Here is a 21,379-nt window from a genome sequence, read left to right as displayed (position 1 = left end):
GGCATCGAACCTCTACTATGCTATTTATACTTTTAGTCTCTGAAACTGTGACCTAAATGAAGGTCTTTTTTTTTTCCTTTTTCCCTTTCCTTCCACAAATATCCATATCAGGTATTTTGTCATAGTAATAGAAATCTAACTAATATAGCTCACCAGGTGTCAGATACTTGAATTATTTTAACTTCTTAAGAAACTATCAGACTGTCTTCCAAAGTAGCTGTGCCATTTTACTCTCTCAATATCATTGTATAAGTGGTCCAATTTCTACATATTCTTCCCAGCAAACAGTAATTCTTACTACAGTTGGTGGGTATGAAGAAACAGTTTTCATCTGTATTTCCCAATGACTAAAGAAACTGAACAGTTTTCGTGTGCTTATCCTCTAATCTCTCTGGAGAAAAGTATATTCAAATTCTTTGTTCATCTTTTAAAAAGATTTATTTTTAATTATGTGTGTGTGTGTGTGTGTGTGTGTGTGTGAATGTACATATGCTAGCACCAGAGGCATTGGATCCCTGAAGCTGAAGTTACAGGGGGCTATGAGCTACCCAAAATGGGTACAGGAAACTCGAGTCCACAGGAGGAGGTGTGCTCTGAAGTGCTGCTCAATTGGCTTTGCTATTTTTTAGTCTGGGTCATCTTTTTATTTATTGCTGAGTTTGAGAAGAGCTCTTTATATGTTTCTGAAAAATCCCTTTACTGAATATTCAATTTGCCAGTATTTTTCTTGTCCTATTACTTGAGTTGCCTTTTTACTTTCCTCTTTTTAAAATAATAGTAACAATAAGAAAGCATATCATGGTGCTGTGTGACAGTCAGAAACAACTTTCAGGAACTGGTTCTCTGTGGTGAGCCCACAAGTATTACAGAGTAAACGCACAGCTGATAGATCTATTGGACTAATCCACAGGAGAAACCCATTTCAACAGAGCTGCGGGAACACCTGTCTTTTGGACAAGCCACTGTCCATTCTGTAGAAATCTTGTGAAATCATGGCATTTCTCCCTTCCATAATATCCCAGTATTGTATAAACCTGACTTTTCCTATAGGGCAACTGGATACCTTCCCTACACAGAGAAGTTCTATTGTGAAAGCATTCACTAGGTCAAACCTTTGTTCTCATAGCCATAATCTACATAAAACTAGTCCCCCACAACCTTCTTTATTGACAGAACTCATTGATAAGAAAAGAGCCCTAAACAGGAGGCAACATGTCTGCTCTAACAGCAGACGCAGGAAGGTGGAATCTACTGATCTTTGCTCTAACTTTTTTTAAATATTTATTTATTTATTATGTATACAATATTCTGTCTATGTGTATGCCTGCAGGCCAGAAGAGGGCACCAGACCCCATTACAGATGGTTGTGAGCCACCATGTGGTTGCTGGGAATTGAACTCAGGACCTTTGGAAGAGCAGGCAATGCTCTTAACCTCTGAGCCATCTCTCCAGGCCCTTTCTGCTCTAACTTAACAAACTACTAATATTCTGTATTTACCCTTCACCATGGTTTCAACTAACATAAGCTCATAGCCTAGGAAATTAACTGCTTATACAGGAAAAATGCCTTAGTCGCTAAAACTAGCTTCAGAGAGGAAAATTCTCACTTGGGCACCCTGCTGGAGTCAAAAGCAAAGTTCTCAAAAGAGATTCCCTTTAACTCAAACAGCTAGACGCTAATGCAAATCAAGCCCTTGGTTCACTAAGGGTACCAACAGCTGTGTTCCCTGCTGGTAGGGAGCTTCACAGCCACACCCCCTCTGAGATATAAGGCAACCTCTTTGTCAGATCCATCGGATTTTTTTTGTTTTGTTTTGTTTTTTCTTACTCTGAAAATGCATGCTTGATACTACTGTTAGCGCCTATGAAATTGCTAACTTGTTGGTATGCCTACATAAACTGAAAGCTTTGTGGAGAATGACCCCCCATCCCCCCTTGCCCCCCCCTCCGCCATGTACTTCTTCCCTTCCCCAAGAAATAAAGAAACCTGTAGGAGAATTGTGCTTGAGTCAGTCAGTTTGTTCTACTCCAAGATCCCTTTCTCCAGCCAGTTTTCGTCTGCCATAGTGAATCTTTCTGGATCCCGAGGTTTAATGGGCTTAGCCCCAAAATAAACCTCAATAGTTCTCTTCTTCCACCATGTGTCCCAAGGACTGAACTCGGGCACGAGCAACAACACTTTTTACTGACCAAGCCATACTGTTCTTCCTTGACGATTCTGTTTAGGTAATACAAAAGGTTTTATTTGTTGCCAGGCATGGCAGCACTCAGGAGGCAAAGACAGGCAGAACTTTGTGAATTCAAGACCAGCCTGGTCTACATAGCAAGTTTCAGGCCATTCAGGGTGATATGGTGAGATCCTGTCTTTAAATTTTTCAATATTTATGAAGTCTACTGTATCTATTTTCTTCTACTTACTAGGCCTTTGGAATCACATTTTAAAAATTACTATCATGAAACAGACATAAGAAGAGTAAAATTTTTGCTTGTTTGAGACAGGGTTTCTCTGTGTAACCCTGGCTGTCCTGGAACTCACTCTGTAGACCAGGCTGACTTCTTTGAACTCAAGAAGAGATCCACCTGACTCTGCTTCTGCCTCCAAGTGCTGGGCAAGGTATGAGCCCTATCACCTGGTTAAGAATAGTAAAATTTACTGCTAAGTTTTTGGGGTTTCTGTTTGTTTTCTGAGACAGGGTCTGACTGTATAATTTAGCTAGCCTGGAACTTCACACAGACACCAACCTCGGCATAAATCCAGAGATCCACCGGTCTCTGCCAACTGAGCACTGGAATTAAAGGTGTGCACTATTATGCCTAGCTTTGTCTTAGTTTTCTTCTAAGAGCTGTATAGTTTTGGTTTTGTATTTAATCCTTTAGTCTACTGTGCTAATTTTTCTATTTAAGAATTCAATGTTTAGATTTCTGAATATGGCTATTTCACTTTCTCACTACTATTTTGGAAAAAATTTCATTAAATAATATAAAACATCTTCAAAATAATCTCAATGACTGTCAATAAATATTGATTTATTAATATCCTTGTTTCTTTTCCTGTTGTGATAAAATACCTTGACAAAATTATTATTATTTTTCCGAGACAGGATTTCTCTGTACTTTGGAGCCTGTCCTGGAACGAGCTTTTGTACACCAGACTGGCCTCAAATTTACAGAGAAGGCCTGGCTGGCTCTGCCTTTTGAGTGCTGGGATTAAATGCGTACGCAACCACGACCCAATTTGACAAAATTAATTTAAGGGAGAAATGGTTTATTGAGCTCACAGTTCCAGGCTACAATCCATTACAGTGGGGAGATCACAGCAGCAGGAATTTGCCTTGAGGAGCTAGTTACCTGCATCTGCAGTAAAGAAAACAGGGCTTCCAGACTTCGTGGTGTGTGAGGCACTTGCCATGACAATCTGAGTTCAATCCCTGGAAACTACCCTGACAAGTTGTCCTATGACTTACACACACACACACAGAGAGAGAGAGAGAGAGAGAGAAAGAGAGAGAGAGAGAGAGAGAGAGAGAGAGAGAGAGAGAGAGAGAGAGAGAGAGAGAAACTTAATAAAAAAGAAACAAATGTAATGCATGTTCCCTAGTATCTAGCTTTTTTTCTGTACTTTTTTTTTTTTTAAACTATCTAGGATTTCCTGCTTAGAGAATGGTGCCACCAGCAGGTGGGAGATCTCACCAAAATTAACACTATCAGGATAGTCCCCTAGAGATATACCTAGGAGCTCATCTCCCAGGTGATTATAACTTCTGTCAAGCTGACAATTTAACACCAACCATCCCAACTGATACTTTCTCTCCTAAGTCTTCAAATTTGCCCTATCTAAGGAAACGGTATATAAAAATAAGTTTTTAGGGGCTGGAGAGATGGCTCAGAGGTTAAGAGCATTGTCTGCTCTTCCAAAGGTCCTGAGTTCAATTCCCAGCAACCACATGGTGACTCACAACCATCTGTAATGGGGTCTGGTACCCTCTTCTGGCCTGCAGGCAGACACACAGACAGAATATTGTATATATAATAAATAAATAAATATTTTAAAAAATAAGTTTTTATATAAATAATCTTTCCTGCACTATGAAAGTTAGCCAGTAGTGAGGAAACTTCCAGGTTGGTAACAACTTGATTTCTCCACATCCTATGACTAAGTAGATAGTATCTTTAGCAACAGAGTCTCAGTCAGTTTGTGTCTGTCTCTCTTTAAAGATTTGTGTATGTGTGCTTTACTCATATTTATGTACCACATGCAGTCCTGATGCCCTTGGAGGGCTGAAGACGGCATTAGATTCCCTGAATCTGGAGTTATGGACAGTTGTGAGCCATTACATGGGTGCTGGGAAATGAATCAGGTTCTCTACAAGAAGAGTAGATGCTCTTACTGATGAGCCATATCTCCAGCCCCAAGCAATAGGGTCTTATTATCAAGTTTTAGAGGGTAACCAAGAACAATGGCAATTTCTGGAAATGGGAGAGGGGGGCTGGAATATGGAGTTCCACTGACCAACAACTTAAAAAGTGGTAACCCAGCCGGGCGGTGGTGGCACACGCATTTAATCCCAGCACTTGGGAGACAGAGGCAGGCAGATCTCTGTGAGTTCGAGGCCAGCCTGGTCTACAAGAGCTAGTTCCAGGACAGGAACCAAAGTTTCAGAGAAATCCTGTCTCAAAAATTCAAAAAAAAAAAAAAAAAAAAAAAGTGGTAACCCATACCTGGCACTGGGTATTATAAAAACTGACAGCCAATGGTGTCTAGGAGAGACAGGCACTGTCCATTGTTATAGGGTAGAACCGTTTTAAACCACACACACACACAGAGAGAGAGAGAGAGAGAGAGAGAGAGAGAGAGAGAGAGAGAGAGAGAGAGAGAGAGAGGCTTCTACAGTAGTTAAGTTTTCATATAGCTTTATCAAAGGTCTTTAGTATTGTTATATAAAGAGATAGTATTAGCGATCTCTCCTCTACTCTGTCCTCCCACCTATGTACACATTGCTGGGGAAGAAAAGCAATCACCAGCTTACACAGCTGTGAACGCTATGAGCTACATAAGATCAAGCCAACCAAAGCACCAGTATGAATGAGGAGGAGTGCAGTAACTACTACCTAAACTGAGCCATTTCTACATATCCTGCACAGAGATTTTAAAAAAATGTGCTTATGTGTCTGCACACTCATATGTGCAGATGTGAGTTTATGTATACCACATGCATACATGTGCCTGAGGAGGTCAGAGAGGGCATTGACAAACTTCCACTAACTACACTAACTTCTTGGTCTTCATAGAAATCGAGCCATTCTGGCTCTGAGAATTCACAAGTTTGTGCTTTAGAAACTGCCTTTCAGAGGTAATTTTGTAGACGCTTAATCCATAACATATCTAACAAAAGCAGTTAAGTCACCAAATGAATGGATATTTGCAACACTAGTTGTTGAAGCAACTGAGTAGTTGCTAGAAAGGCATATAATGTGAAATTACACATCTACTCTCAGCAAGTGGCTTAGCTAGCCCAAACATGAACATATCTCTAAATATGAAGGCCTTTTTATATCCTGGTACGGTTCAATTCCAGGTTGCCAGCCTTCTATAATTAAGAATAAATTCATTCCTAGCTTCTTCTGATTCAATTCTGTACCTGGAGATATACAGCTAGGATAGTAATGTTTCTCTAAGGATTGATAATCAGGAACTGGAGAGATGGCTCAGTGGTTAAGAGTATTGGCTCCTCTTCCAGAGGACTCAGGTTCAATTCTCAGCACCCACATGGGAGCTCACAACTGTCTGTAACTCCAGTTCTATGGAACCCAATACCCTCCCACTGATATCCACGCAGGCAAAACACCAATGTACATAAAATAAATTAAATTATTTAAAAAAGAAAAAGATAATCATCATCATAAAAAACTGTTTTCTTTTGTAGAATCATCAAAAGTAGCAGAGGTTTAAAAAAATTATCCCATGTTCCTACTCTCATAGTGGCCCAAAAGTCAAAACTTCTTACGATGGATTTTTGTAATAATCCAGAGCTTTGACAATTATTTAGGGGCTGGAGAAATGGCTCAACAGTTAAGAGTGCTTACGCTGTTCCAGAGGATGCTAGTTTACTTGTCAGCATTCACATAAGGTGGCTCACAACTACCTGTAACTCTAGCTCCATGGGATCTAATGCGCTCTTCTGGCCTCTTTGGGTACCTGCACGCACACAGACTATACTCACATAGACAAATGCACATACATAAAACTAAAGTTTTTTGTTTGTTTGTTTGTTTTGAAGATTTAAGCTGAGGCAGTGGTGGTGTACACCTTTAATCCAGCACTCGGGAGGCAGAAGTTCTGAGTTCCAGGACAGCCGGGTTTAAAGAGGGAGTTCCAGGACAGCCAGAGCTACACAGGGAAACCCTGTCTTGAAAAACCTATAATAATAATAATAATCATAAAATAAACTTTAAAAACATTTTAAACATTAATGAAGACATAGTCTAACTTAATGGAAAATTAAAAATCCTATCACATATAAAGAAAAGGAAGCCTTGGATAATAGCACCATGACTAATAATAACTATAATTCCCTTTGCAAAATTCTTATTTCTTATGCTAGTAAGTCCTACTTAAGAGAAAGTTCCCACTAAAGCATCACCTGCTTATCTTGAAACACAACAGAGAGTGTAGCAATTGTTGCTGTTGTTACTAGAAGTGACAGAAATAACCAAAATCTCACCTAATCTGAGCTCTCCGAAGTTCCCACACCCTATCTTCTTGCCAACCCTGAAGTTGGGTCCCACCATGAGAACTCCAGAGGATGCTGAGGTGCCAGATGGTCGGGAACAGTGTGTATTCCTTTGTGCCATGGTTTTAGCTGTCCGTTGTCTGTCATCTTTCTCCCTGTTAGAATGGTCCATGATCCTACACGACAGTCTCTGAACAATGAATGTCCTGAGTGTGTATACTTCTCTTCAACACAGAAGTATGTCCGAATCAACTGCACTCAGAGGATGAAAATGAGTTTTGGCATCATATTTATGCTTATGTGTACTTCCAGAAGATGAAAAACCACGGCTTAGTTCTTGAAGAACATTTAGTCTGTAGATTTTAAGCATAGGAGGGCATTTTGTAACCTGTATAAAATACAGAAAAATACAGTTAAAAAACTAGTTGGGAGAGGGAGCTTGAGACAAAAATTTCTCTGTGTAGCCCTGACTGTCCTAGCCTTAAACTTGCAGATATCTGCCTGCCTCTGTCTCTTGGGTGCTAAGCCTAAAGGCATGTGCCCAGAAAATAAAAACAAAAACAACCAACTACATTTTAAAGTAAACTGAGAAACTCATTCATTAGAATGGACTCTATTCAGAGTAAAGCACAGTGATCGTCAAAGCTCCCTAAAATAATTTTGGTTTTATATCTTTTAACATGTTAGCCAGCTAGATTAGTTACTTATGAGTTAACACAAGCTAAGGAAACTGCAAACCAGAAAGTCAAGGAAACACAAAAGTATTTAACATTAAACATCTCTTTTACTACAAAGGGAGTTCCAGGACAGGCTCCAAAGCTACAGAAAAACCCTGTCTCGAAAAACAAACAAACAAACAAACAAAAAAAAACTCATCTCTTTTAATGATGCCCACATAACCAAAAAGAAAAATATTTTTTCAAATTGTTTTCTTAAATCACTGTGTCACAGGGTATTTATCAGGAAGTTAAAGCTAAGTTAAACAGACCATAGACAATTTAATTCAAAGCTCTCCTCTTAAAATTAGTTTAGAACGTACTAAAATGATGCTAGTCAGTGTTGTTCCTTCCTCCACTCACCACTTACCAAGCAATGGCAGTCACGCAATTCAAAATGTACAAACTGGCAACAGTCTCTCAGAGAACCCCACACTTTCTGGTACTGTTTCTCTCCAAGTACCTACCTCCTTCCCTTCTTCCCTCCCACCTGCTTTGGTTTTTAGAGACAGGGTTTCTCTGTGTAGTTTTGATGCTCTGTAGACCAGGCTAGGCTGGCCTCGAACTCACAAGTGCTGGGATTAAAGGCATGCGCCTCCACTGTCCACCCCAAGTGCCTCTCTTAACTCTTAAACTTAAGCAGATATTAAAATGTATCTCATAAAACCCCAACTCGGCTTTATAGAGGGAAGTGAGCTGTAAGTGGTTGTGCACACCTTTAATTCCAGCCCTCAGAAAGCAGAGCCAGGAGGATCTCTATAAGCTTGAGGCCAATCTGGTTTACAAGGCAAGTTCCAGGACAGCCAGAGCTACATAGTGAAACCTTGTCTAGAAAAAAAAGAAAGAGGCAAAGACTGATATGCTGCATTTAAAAAAAGATTTGTTTTTATTTTGAGTAGAAGCTCAAACTAAAAATAAAGTCACAAAACTAACATCTTAACCTGCATCCCTTTTAGACATTCTCTAGTGTCTCATGTGAAAACTGAGCATAACACAAAAGTTGTCAATAAGGTAATTTTATTGCTGTATTTGATAATACACGTAAATACACTTGTGATATTATGAAATGTTTTGGGTCTTGTCTAATGTCCTGGCTCATTACTCACACAGTTATAGTTCCTTCCTAAATGACCAGAATAAGCTTCAAAAAAAAAAAAACAAAAATAAAAAAACAAAAAACAAAACAAACCCCCAAACCAAAAAAAAACCCAAATAAACAAACAACAACAACAACAAAAAACAGAGCCTCTATCTTATCTTTATTCTGTTATCTTCCCCCTTTCCTCCCCAAAACAGACCATAAAACTACAATTTCTCCTACCCAATTTAAGACACACAAATCAAAATATACTCTTATCTTCCCAGGCTTGAAAATGATCATAAAGAAATTCAGGTAGATCAGAAGACCACCACCCTTCATACCACATTCACCACAGCAGCCTCCTACCCAGAAAGATTGAAGGCCGTAGAGAGGTCCAGAGGAAATGAACAAGAAGCTTCATGGGGGCTTTCTTACCATTGGCATTAGATCATACTCCTTTGGGTCCAATCATATTTCTACATCCTTCAATCATGACTATGCAATAAAGTCTCCATAATAACCAAAGGGCCAGATCCCTGTAGACACTGAGGTTCCTCAGAGAAGTCATGGTAGTCCTACAACACACCCCCTATGTACCGCTTCGCCTGCACTCTTTGTAACAACATCCTTGATAACCAGAAAATGTTTCCATGAGAGATATTCAAAACAAATAAATCCAGAAGCGAAGGAGAAGGAAGCTCACTTTGCTCAAAACCAGATTTAGAAGGGGAACCTCATCTCCGGGGAAGGACAATTTTAAGGACTTGCGCTCAACCTGTAGGATCTGATGCAGTCTGAAGATTGACAGTGTCAGGCCCACTAAGGCCATGTCTGTCTCTAAAGAATTGCTTACTTGTTGGTGGGAGAATCTCCATTCCTTTTTGGGTGACAGAGTCTTCTGTATGACAATTATGGTGTAACAACTGTTAATATGCTTTTAAAAAGAAAATGTGCTATTCCCCCTTTAGGCAGGGCCTTAAAGATTCACTTGCCTCTGCCTCCCCGGTGCTGGAACTAAAGTTGTGTGACATCATGCACTGGCAACTACCAGCTTACAACAGTTATCACTGGTATATCACAGAGCAAAGGTTTCTAGACCATGAGCTTCCAAAGAAGATTTCTATTTCTAATTCCCTAGCAATATAATCACAGGTACAAAGCTGCAGGCTGACCATAGATACACAATAGACAATTCAAGGATACATGCTTATAGCACAACATTACCTAAAAGAAGCTTATTTTATATTATTATGTTTTCTATTTGTTTTGTGTTAAAACTGTAAAATAACATGAGAATACTAATCATCAATAAGTCAATTTCCTATATGAAACAACTTCCTATTTCTGTTCATTTCCAATGTCCTCTAGTTGCCTTTTATCCAAATCTCTCAAACAGCAATGCAGAAAGAAAAGGAAAATAAAATTGAAGATGTTATTTCTATAGATATGTCTTAACTGTTGAAGGCATGTGTACGTTAGAGACTGGTAACTCCACTTTCTTTCCTTTTATTACATTGTTTCAGGATACTAATAGAATGTAAGGCCCATATCTACATCCAGCTAATGCCTCTACCTTCAGATTATCATCACTAGTATGTTTTTGAAGGGTTTGTGCACGGTTACTAGTAGATAATATAAAAACAATCAGGTTGAGGATAACATACAAAGTGAACATTAAATTTTACATTTTAATCTTCTAAAGGGGGAGGGAGCTACAGGAATGGGGATTACAAATCAATCATAGAATGCTTACCTAGAAAGGGCAAGAGCCTACACTTAATTTCAATTTCAAGGGCTTTTGGTTTTTCTTTTTGTTTTGTTGGAGGTGTTGAGACAGGGTTTCTCTGTGTAGCCCTAGCTGTCCTGGAACTCGCTCTGTAGACCAGGCTGGTTTCAAACACAGAGATCCACCTGCCTCTGCTTCCCAAGTGCTGAGATTAAAGATGTGTCCCACCACCGCCCAGCTCTTTTTTTTTAAGGCTTCCATGAAAAGCAGAAAAAGACAAACCACATGCTTCTACTATTGTATCACTTGCACTCTTTTATTCTTGCCAGAAGAAAAGGGAGGAGAGAGAAAATATATAAATGCATTAAATAGGTGTCTATTTTCCTAGTGAACAAATCATCAGTCATTTATTATTCAATAAAACTTATTACACATTATAGTGAACTCATTTATTTAAACCTTTACAGTCACATCAGCAAGTTAGTTAAGAAACTCCAATTCTAAAACCAAGCTTGGTGGTGCACATATGTAATCCCAGTACTTGGGGGATAGAGGTGGAAGATCAGTAGATCAAGACCAGTCTTGATACACAGAAAGTCTGAAGCCTGTTTGGGTGACATAAGATGGTGTCTCAAAATCTAAACAAACAAACATACTCCATAGCAATTTAACTACAAACAAAAGGCTTATAACTCAGTTCAGCTAAAAGAAAATCATATAGTAAGAACATAATAAACCTAAGAAGTTATCAAGCTTGATTTTAGTCAAAATGTATTTATAAGAGGTCTATCTAAGAAAATGGGACTAGAGAGATGGCTCAGCAGTTAAGAGCACATATTGCTCTTCTAAGGACAACTTTGGTTCTCAGTGCCCATGGCAGCTGGCTTACAACCACCTCTTCTGGCCTCTACAGAAATGTTACAGGATCTGGTGCTACTGTTTTTCTTTTCCACAAATTCCAACTGATGTCACCATTTTCATTATCTTCACTCCTTAAATCTTACCAGTCTGTTACAATACTAGTTTCCAGTTCTTACATTTTCCCACATTTCTTCATTTTTCAGAGCTAGGGAGATAGCTCAGAGGTAGAGAGTGCTTGATGTGTAACCCTGACTAGAGAGCAGTTCCCAGCACCCACATAAAAAGCCAGTATCCTGCAAATGTCTGCAACTTAGTTCTGAGGTGCTCTGTAGACCAGGCTGGTTTCAAACACAGAGATTCACCTGCCTCTGCCTCCCAAGTACAGGGATTAAAGATGTGCACCACCACCGCCCAGCTCTTTTTTTTTTTTTAAAGGATCTTCTGGCCTCTGCCTTTGCACAAGCATACTCACTCACGAAGACATATCCACACAAAAATAAATTAAGCCTTTAAAAAATTCCTTTCATTAAAAAAACAAACTCAGCTAGGCCTATGCATGTTGCTCAGTGGTAGAAAGCTTGACTAACATGCACAAGGCCCTGAATTCAAGCAAACAGAGATTTCACAGGTTATTTTGAAATTTTAGTATTCAAGACACTATAGTACTGGTGAGATAAACAAATCAAAGAAATAGATGCCTGGAAATAGACTGATATCAATATGGACACACTGGTTTTTCACAAAAGAGCAAAGGAAATTCTAGGAAAACCATACACATTCATGAATGTGTCTATGAGTATGCTCACACAGGCACATATACACATACAAACACACAGGCACACACATTCTAAATGTAGACATATACTTTTCTCAAAATTTAACTCAAGCTAAGGGTAGGGTTGCATACTTTTAGTCCTAGCACTTGGGAGGCAGAGGTAGGTAGATCTCTATGAGTTTGAGACATGCTTGGGTCTACATAGCAAGACACTGTGTGTCAAAAATACCAAAAACAACCAAGCAAAACACCTAAAAGTCCAGCTCAAAATGGATCACAGACATAGCTGCATGTGTACACGTGTGTCTGTGTGAGTGAATGCCTTGTATGTAGATGTACTGAGAGGCCAGAAAGGCTGTCAGACCCCTGGGGTTATAGATAGTTTTGAGCCACCTGATGTGGGTGCTGGAAACTGAAGTGTAAAATGTAGTTATGATCCTACTAAAAAGCAAAACCAAAAAAATATTGAATCCTTTTACAAACACCATTCTGTGGAAATGTCTTCATGTTCTTAAAAGTTCAAGAGAAGCCGGGCGATGGTGGCGCACGCCTTTAATCCCAGCACTCGGGAGGCAGAGGCAGGCGGATCTCTGTGAGTTCGAGACCAGCCTGGTCTACAGAGCTAGTTCCAGGACAGGCTCCAAAGCCACAGAGAAACCCTGTCTCGAAAAACAAAAAAAAAAAAAAAAAAAAAAGTTCAAGAGAATACATCAGAAAACGAACAATTGATTGTAAAAGAACAGAGTTACAAGAAAAAGAATGAATCTAAATTTTTCTATTTGCAACTGGGAAGCTGCCTCCATGGTAGAGTTCCTGTTGTGCAAACATGGGAACCTGAAGTAAGATCCCCAACCATGGCAAAAGCAGGGCAGTGACAGGAGGACCCTGAGTACCTGCATGCCAAAATGTAAGCTCCAGGTTCAGTGACAAACTGGATACCTAACGCTGTCCTCTGTCCTCCACATGCACACTCTACACATGTGCAAACATGAATATCCCGCATACAATTGGTTTTCTTTCTGAGATAGGTCTATGTAGCTCTAGCTATTTTGGAACTCATTATGCAGACCAAACTGGTCTCAAACTCAGATCTGCCTCTGCCTCCCAAGTGTTAGGATTAAAGGTGTGTGCCACCACTCCTATAATTTAAAAAAAAAAATTGCTTTATTTCATTAAAAAAAATAGGAACTGGAGAGATGACTCAATGGTTAAGACATTGACAATTTTTCCAGAGGGCCCAGGTTCAGTTCCCAGTACCCATATGGCAGCTCACAATCATTTGTAACTCCAATTCCTGCAAATCTTAACTCTCTAAGACTCCCTCTTCTGGTCTCCAGGCATGAATACACTCAAAATACTCATACACCTAAAATATGTTAAATTTTTAATTAAAAAATTTAATTTTTTGACACCAGGTCTCATTAGTAGCCCAGACTGCTCTAGAACTCACTGTATAGTACAGGTTGGCCAGGGACCCACAGCAACTCTGCTGCCCTCAGCCTCTCAAGTACTAGGATTACAAGGGTGAGTCATCATGCCCTAGCTTCATTATAAATAATCTTAAGCATGCAGTACTACTTCAGCAATAATTTTGAAAACATAATTTTTTATTGATTCTTTGGGAATTTCACATCATGCACCTCAATCCCACTCATTTCCTAGTCCTTCCATGTCCACCCTCCACCTCTGTAGCCCCTCCCCGAAAAGAAAACAAGAATAATAAAATAAAAAATAAGTAAAACAATAACAACACTTCACTCCTCTGTCTTTCCTGCCTCTCCATCATATATTTATCTGTAGTGGCTTTGGGAGCTGCAGAGTATCCTGCAGTGCACTCTTTTGCCCAGACAGCTTGACTGGCAAAAGCTGATTGCAATGAGCTGTGAGTCTGGTTCGAGGCCTCTGGCCTCTGCCTCACTGAAGATGTCCTGCTGTTGCTCTAGTCATGGAGAGCCAAGGGCTATGGTTCCACAGGAGCAGTTCCTTCAGAATTTCCAGCAGGTCACAGATGGTTAGAAGTTGGGTTGGGCCCATTCAAAGCACTAAATGTGGGCCTGGGTAGTAGCTGAGTTGGCCAGTCCAGGCCTCCGCTGGGACTACTCCTCCCCCAAGGTGAGGGTCAGGGCCATCTCTTCTGTGCCCAGGCCATAAGGGCCAGCTCTCCCCAACATATGGTGAGGTGTAGAGCCAGCATTACCTTCTGCAGTGGTGTTGGGCCTCAGTTTTCCCAGAACCATTAAGAGTTGGGGACAGCTCTCCCAGGTCCACAACACTGGGGCCAGCTGGGGGTGGCAGCTCTCTTGCTGAGGTATCTGACAAGGCGCCAGACCAGCTTTCCAGTGCTGAAGCCGCTGGGGACCCTGACCCTGGCTGTAGTAGGGCTGTGGACCTCGATATGGCCCTTGGCCACAGCTCAGGCCTGGACATCACCATGGTGCTTGGTGGCAGTGCAGGCCACTCAGATCTATATGTCTTCCGATGGTGGTGGCATGGTCCTCAGGCATGGCCTCAAGTGGCGGCCCAGACCTTGGGCATCTGTATGGCCCTCTGTGATAACATGGGCCATGGACATCAACACAGACCCCGGTTGTAGTAGAGCCAGGGACCCAGACATGACCCCAAGTGGCAGCGTAGCCAACCTTCTCAGCCTGTTTGTCACTGCCATTGCATATTCAGTTCTGCTTCTCCCCACAGTGCACGATTGCTCTCGCTTCTCCTTCTCTTACATTTCTCCACCAAAAACTTGTTCATCACCTACCTACCCACCCACCTGCCTGGGCCACTTGGACCTGGTGGACCTGTCAGCAATGAAAACGTCTGTCCTGGGCTGGAGAGACAGCTCAGGGCTGAGGGCTCTTGCAGCTGTTAAACAGACCTGAGTTTCATTCACAGCATCCACACTAATTAACACTCCAGTTCTAGGGAATACAACAAACTTTTCTGGCCTCCACATACACCTGCTCATATGTGTGTGCATACGTATATGTTTGGTGTGTAGCATGCATACACACAAATATTTTTAAGAAAAAAAAATTTGATTTTTTTTTTTTTTTTTTTTTTTTTTTTTTGAGACTGGGTTTCTCCATGTAATAGCCCTGGCTGTCCTGGTACTCATTCCGTAGACCAGGCTGGTCCTGAATTCAGAGATCTGCCTGCCTCTGTCTCCCCAGTGCTGGAATGCTAAGAAAAAAAATTATCTGTTAATAAAATACAAATTCTAAGATGAAGAGGCTGTGAAGATAGGTCAGTGGATAAAGTGCTTGCCCTGAAAGAATGGAGATAGGAGTCTGGTTCTCAGCACACACGCAAATGCCAAGTGTGCATAAGCAGCTCACTTTAATTCCAATGCTTGGAAAGCCTGAAGATGGGGAACCTTAGTGTAAACTGGATAACCTAGACTAGCCAGAAAGGAGAGATCTAGGTTCAATTCAGATATCCTGTCTCAATGAATTCAGAGGACAGCAATCAAGGGAGATTCATGATGTCAGGCTCATGCCTCCAAACACATGGGAACAAGTGCAAACATACACATGTGCCCCACCTGGACATACACCACACACAGAGACATTTTTTAATTCTAAGATGAAAATTCCCCAATTTTCTACTACCAAACTAGTAAAACAGGTCTATAAAACTATTCACCTTCTCATCTCAATGAGGAGCCTAAGGCAAACTACTTAATAAGCTTTACTGAACTCCTTCTCACTGTAACTAACTTCTTCCTCTCCTCAGAACTTTTCCATTACAAGACATGCTGTAACACTCATCTCCTGGTCATCATTTCCTATCTACCGTCCTCTTTCCCACAAGCCCTACACACACAAAGTGCTCTGTTTCTATTCCAGTCTTCAACACTCAATAACTACAGTTTTCATTTCATCTCAAACGAACTAACTTTCTCCTGTCACAGTAAGTCACATACATTTGAAACTAAACCAAGAATACTTTCTATTTCTTATCTTATTTGCTTTCTTGGAGTGTTTGAGAATTAAGTCCTAGGTCTTAAGCATACTAGAAAACATGTCTTATCATCTTCATCTACAGGCACTGAGAAACCTTGTCACATAAAACCAAAAAGAGAGAATATATATCCATGTAGGAGTTTGTCCATGTGCATCCAATTGCCTGCAGAGGCCAAAGAAGGTGTTAGATCTCCTGGAGGTGGAATTACAGCTGCTTGTGAGCTACCTTACAAGGGTGCTGGGTACTAAATTCAGGTCCTCTGAAAGAGCAGTTTGTGTCCTTAACCACTGAGCCATCTCTCGAGCCCTATTCAAAACATTTTCAACTAAACAAATATTTACAAAGTGTCTTTTATGTACCTAAAACTGGGATAGTCACTGTTAGTGCACCAGTGAACTCAACATTTACAGTTGTTCTGTTCTTATGGCTTAGAATACAGAAGGGACATCACAAATGAGCACACAAAAGAACAACAAATACTGAAATCAAGGTGTAAATTAAATGAATTGCTGAAATAATTTAAGTCTGAATAATAAATTTCAGAAAGATGCTGGAACTACTATGGGTTGGTATGGAGGGTCTGCCTAGCATGCACAAAGCCTTGGGTCTGATCCCAAGCACAAGGTCTAGGGATCAGGTAGTGATGCTAAGAACTTTGTTCAGCCCCACTAAGTTACCACTTTTGATAGTGAGCTAGAGACAGAGAATCCAGATACAGTCATTACCAGCCTATGGATGAAAGGCTTTTGGTAAAGGAAGATCAACAAGGTAGAGAGGGCATCATCATAAGAAAGGAGAAGAGGTAGCAGGAGTCCATTATTCAATATTTTTTAAAGGTCACTGAAAGCAGTGAGAGGTTATTTAAGTAGAAAGTGACATATAGACTTAAAAGGATATCAACTTGTAAGAGGCATTTAGATTCTTTAAAAATGATTAGCTCTGGGTACTCACCTCTTGAGTAAGTTCAACCTTAATGTGCCTACTATCTAAAAAGGTAATTATTGCTTTTCATAGGGAAGAGAGAAGACATGGTAACTGCTGCATCAGCCAGTCCAATATAGCCAGAAGAACCCAAAGCTTGAGCTCTCTTCCTTCTGCTACACTAACAAAGGATTCTTGCCAACCACTTACTCACCCATTCAGACCCACTGAGCCAACAGTACACTGGCCTCACACCTGTCTGTAACACGAACAGGGGCCTGCTTGTTGTTGGGGTTTTTGTCCTGCCCGGTACCCCACAACTGTTTAGCCCCAAAGAAAATCACACATAGGTCTCCATAAATTATAAAGCTGATTGGCCCATTTGCTCTAGCCTCTTATTAGCTCTGGTAGTTTATATTAACCCATTATTCTGATCTATGGTAGCCATGTGGCTCAGTACCTTTTTCAGTGGGGCAGATCACATCCTGCTGCTTCGGTGATCTAGGCAGGAGTGGGAGGAATCAACTTCCTCCTTCCCAGAATTCTCCTGTTCTCATTACATTATTTCTACTTCCCGTCTGGTTTTTCTGCCTATATTTCCTGCCTGGCCAATCAGCTTTATTTATAACATGATTGACAGAATACAGACAATTCTCCCACACCACCTGTCCTTCTGAAACAACAACAACCAAATACAGATACAGTGTTTTTATTTTAATTTTATTTATTTATTTGTATTTTTTTCTGTTTTTTTGAGACAGGGTTTCTCTGTAGTTTTAAAGCCTGTCCTGGAACTTGCTCTGTAGACCAGGCTAGCCTCGAACTCACAGAGATCCACCTGTCTTTGCCTCCCAAGTGCTAGGATTAAAGGCGTGCGCCACCACCACCTGACCAATATAGTGTTTAAAAAACACATTCACAAAATTTTGCTGGACAACCTAATCCTCTTCCTTGAGCAACTTAGTTTTTTCTGTTTCCCACATTAAACATGCCCCATTATTTGAGTAGTGTGTTTAAAATATACTTCTTTTATGGCAAAATTTCTTTATGGGGTTAAATTTCTATCTTTAAAAAAATGACTTGTTGAGAAACATTTCACATACTATATGATCCATCTATATACAGGACAAGGGGAGAGGGTGTAGCTCAATAGCTAGAGTGTTTTCCTAGTACATATGAGATCCTGTTCAAGTTCACAAACTGAATAAAAAGTGGGTATGGTGGCAGACACCTGGAATGCCAGCACTTGCTAGGTGGAAGTAGGAAAATCAGTTCAGTTATCCTCAGCGAGACAGTGAGTTGAAAGTCCAGGCTAGGATTCATGAGATTCTGTCTCTAAAATGCACCACCCCCAAAAGTAACAATAAATGTCATCCCTAGCACAGAGGTAACTTTCAAATGTGGAGATTTCAAGTATGCTATACCTTAGCTCATTTGTAGTGAGTACAAAAGGCTTTTTTTGAAATTACTTTTGAAATTATTACTGTATGTATGTACATGCCCTATGTGTGTGGGATACCATCCCATAGCATGTGTGTGGAGGTCACAGGACAACTTCATGAAATTGGTCCTTTCCATTTACTTTAACATTGTTTCTGGGTATTGAACTGAGGCTGTCAGGCTTGGGTGGCAGGTGGTGTTACCCGCTGAGCCATTTCATCAGCCCGTTAAAGAGCCGGGAACTGAATGCTGGCTGAACCAAGAACTTTTGTGCAGGCAAGTTAAGCACTGTACCACTGAGCTTTTTCTCCCCCTGAGACAGTGTATTCTCTACATACCCTTGGCTGTCTTCAAACCCTCTTTGTACTATATGTGGCCTTGAATTCACAGAGAGCTGTCTGCCTCCCAAATGCTAGGATTAGAGGTGGGGGCCACCACACATCACTTTTTTACCTTTTTCAGACAAAAAATTACTATGTAGTACAGGCTGACCTCAAACTCACAGCAATCCTCCTGCCAGTCTCCTGAATACTAAAAATACAGGTGTTTACCTCCTTACCCAGTTCTTCAATTGATTTGCTTGTTTAAATAGTTTTTCTAGTTGGTTTACTCATCTTCTAAGTTTAGGCTGGGGAAAAATTTGATGGCATTGCTCTTCCTTTCTCTTGGCTTTAAAAAATAATATTTGACTCGGGAGGCAGAGGCAGGTGGATCTCCGTGAGTTCGAGGCCAGCCTGGTCTACAAGAGCTAGTTCCAGGACAGGCACCAAAGCTACAGAGAAACCTTGTCTCGAAAAATCAAAAAAAAAAATATATATATATATATATATATTTGGAGGCTGGAGAGACGGCTCAGCGGTTGAGAGCACTGGCTGTTTTTCCAAAGGTCCAATTTTTGACACCCACATGGCAGCTCATACCTGTTACTCCAGCTCCAGGGCTTCTGACACTCTCATGCAGATATACATGTAGGCAAGACACCAATATACACAAAATTTAGGGGAAAAAATATTTATTTTGAGTAAGTGATGTGCCTTGGTGTTATGGATGTGCACTGTGTGTATGCCTGGTGCTTGCAGAGGCTAGAAGAGGGCATCAGATCTGCCTGGCTCTGCCTCCCAAGTGCTAGGATTTAAAGGCATGTGCCACCAAGAGCCCACAAATAATAAAATTTTTAAAAAGGAAGATGTTGTTTTTAAAGCCAAAACAAGGGTGAAAGCCTGATGTGCTGCACACCTGTAGGAACTTTAAAAGCCTGAGGCCTGGGATACACAGTGAGATTCTGTATCAAAAAAAAAAAAGAAAGAAAGAAAAGAAAAAAAAAAAAGAAAGAAAGAAAGAAAGAAAGAGAAAAAACATCAAGGATGAGACCAAATATATCTTCTTTAAAATAAAAAAAATGGGGGCTGGAGAGATGGCTCAGAGGTTAAGAGCACCGGCTGCTCTTCCAGAGGTCCTGAGTTCAATTCCCAGCAACCATCTCATCATGACACCTGGTGCCCTCCTCTGGCCTGCAGGCATACATGCAGGCAGAACATTGTATACAAAATAAAATCTTAAAAAAATAAAAAATAAAAAAATAAAGTAAAATAAATGTGGAAAAGGGTATCTGACAGCCTGTTTCAACAGCCTCCTTTTACAACTATGCCTTAAAAACACTTTACTGATTATCAAAAGCTGTAAAAAGAGAAGTGTATGATTGTCCTAAGACCACAAACTCTTGTGATCTAAGATTATAAATGAACCTCAGGTCAATAAAATGCTGTTGAATTAACACAGAAATAAAGTTTGTTGCAGGCAGAACACTGTGTTGTAGTGTCTGCTGGGAGGGTAACTTTTGCACACAAAAAATATCTGAACCATGAGAATTAATGCAGAACTGAAGGAAGGACTGTTAAGACCTTTCAAAGTTTTTGGTACTTAGGAACAGTGAATATTGTTTCTGTGATTATCTTTTATAAATAAGTAGTAACAGAACAAAATAAAAGTTTATTTCAATAAGAATGGAGTATGATGAAATCTCATTTCACCTTTCTGGAAGGCAGTCACAGACACGGTCTCTCCTTTACAGATACGTATGATCAGCAACTTCCATTCTTTTCAGTAAAAATCACTCTGTATTATATCAATTGAAGGAGGTATAAAAAGGCAGCTCTAACCTAAAAGCCAAGCAAAATATTCTATCTCTTAACACTGCATAAAGTGTAACATTCACACACTTTTTGGCTTACCAAAAAATCTCTGCAGCCCCAGCATCATAAGAAATAAATTTAATTTCTGCAACAAATTAAAATTATAGATAACTGGATTCACAGCTACTTTAAAAGTTATGCAGTTGTTCTGTTATTATCGATTTTACTTGTGGACAATTCTGGGGATGGAATCCAGGGAAGGCCTCATACATGTTAAACAAACACACTACCATTGAGTTCCATCCCCCAAACTGACAGCTACTTTAAAATGGGTTTGAAAGCTCCATAATTATAACCACCTTCAACTACTATAAAACTTAGCATTTAATCCACATTGCTCAGCTTTTAGTTTATAAAAACAGTGCCTACTGAATATCAGACACTACACAATAAAGTGTGACTAAACTATTCTAGAGAAGTACAATTTTTCTTACTTTACACATGACAGAAAGTTTAGAGGTTAAGTTGTCAGATAGGACATGGCTAAAAAATGACAGAGAAAAACTCAAAACTCAAATATGCTGGATTCTACAGGGCCTACCTTACATCATGTATTCCATACTGTATCCTATCTTGAGCCCTTTCCATGTGAATGAAAACCTCTGTATCTCAATTCTGTTGGTCTTACTGTGGTTTATTTAATTAATCAATGTTAGCTTTTTAAGACAAGGTCTCTTTACCTACTCCTGGCTGCCCTAGATTCATTATATAGACCAGGATGGCCTCAAACTCACAGAAATTCACCTATCTCTGCCTCCTAAGTGCTGGGATTAAAAGTGTGGCCATCACATCCAACATTTTTACTGTGGTTTAAGACAATAACAGCAAAAGGAAAGGAGTGCACGTATGTGTACTCAGGATTTTTATTTTACTTTTTAATGCTTAGGGCATTGTTAATGTTGTAGAACATTATTTTAAGGTGAATTACTTTTGTTTATGCTCCAGAACATTTTTTTAATGATGCAAAGATGCG

At 40.1% G+C, this 21,379-nt stretch overlaps 1 protein-coding gene across 4 annotated transcripts in view; it reads right to left on the bottom strand.

Moving 5' to 3' along the window:
- The window catches only part of Csnk1g1 (casein kinase 1 gamma 1), a 135,994-nt gene that overhangs the window by 95,216 nt on the left and 19,399 nt on the right, over nucleotides 1-21,379 (bottom strand). For all 4 annotated transcript variants that reach the window (XM_057766987.1, XM_057766988.1, XM_057766989.1 and 1 more), the window contains exon 2: nucleotides 6,723-7,119. In XM_057766987.1, coding sequence (XP_057622970.1) covers nucleotides 6,723-6,903 — 181 coding nt within the window. In that variant the 5' untranslated portion in view covers nucleotides 6,904-7,119. The remainder of the gene's footprint in view (nucleotides 1-6,722; nucleotides 7,120-21,379) is intronic.

Source organism: Chionomys nivalis, chromosome 4, assembly GCF_950005125.1.
Source record: "Chionomys nivalis chromosome 4, mChiNiv1.1, whole genome shotgun sequence".
NCBI lineage: Eukaryota > Metazoa > Chordata > Mammalia > Rodentia > Cricetidae > Chionomys > Chionomys nivalis.
The sequence above is the reverse complement of the archived record's forward strand: the minus strand, read 5'-3'. Positions and strand labels throughout refer to the sequence as shown.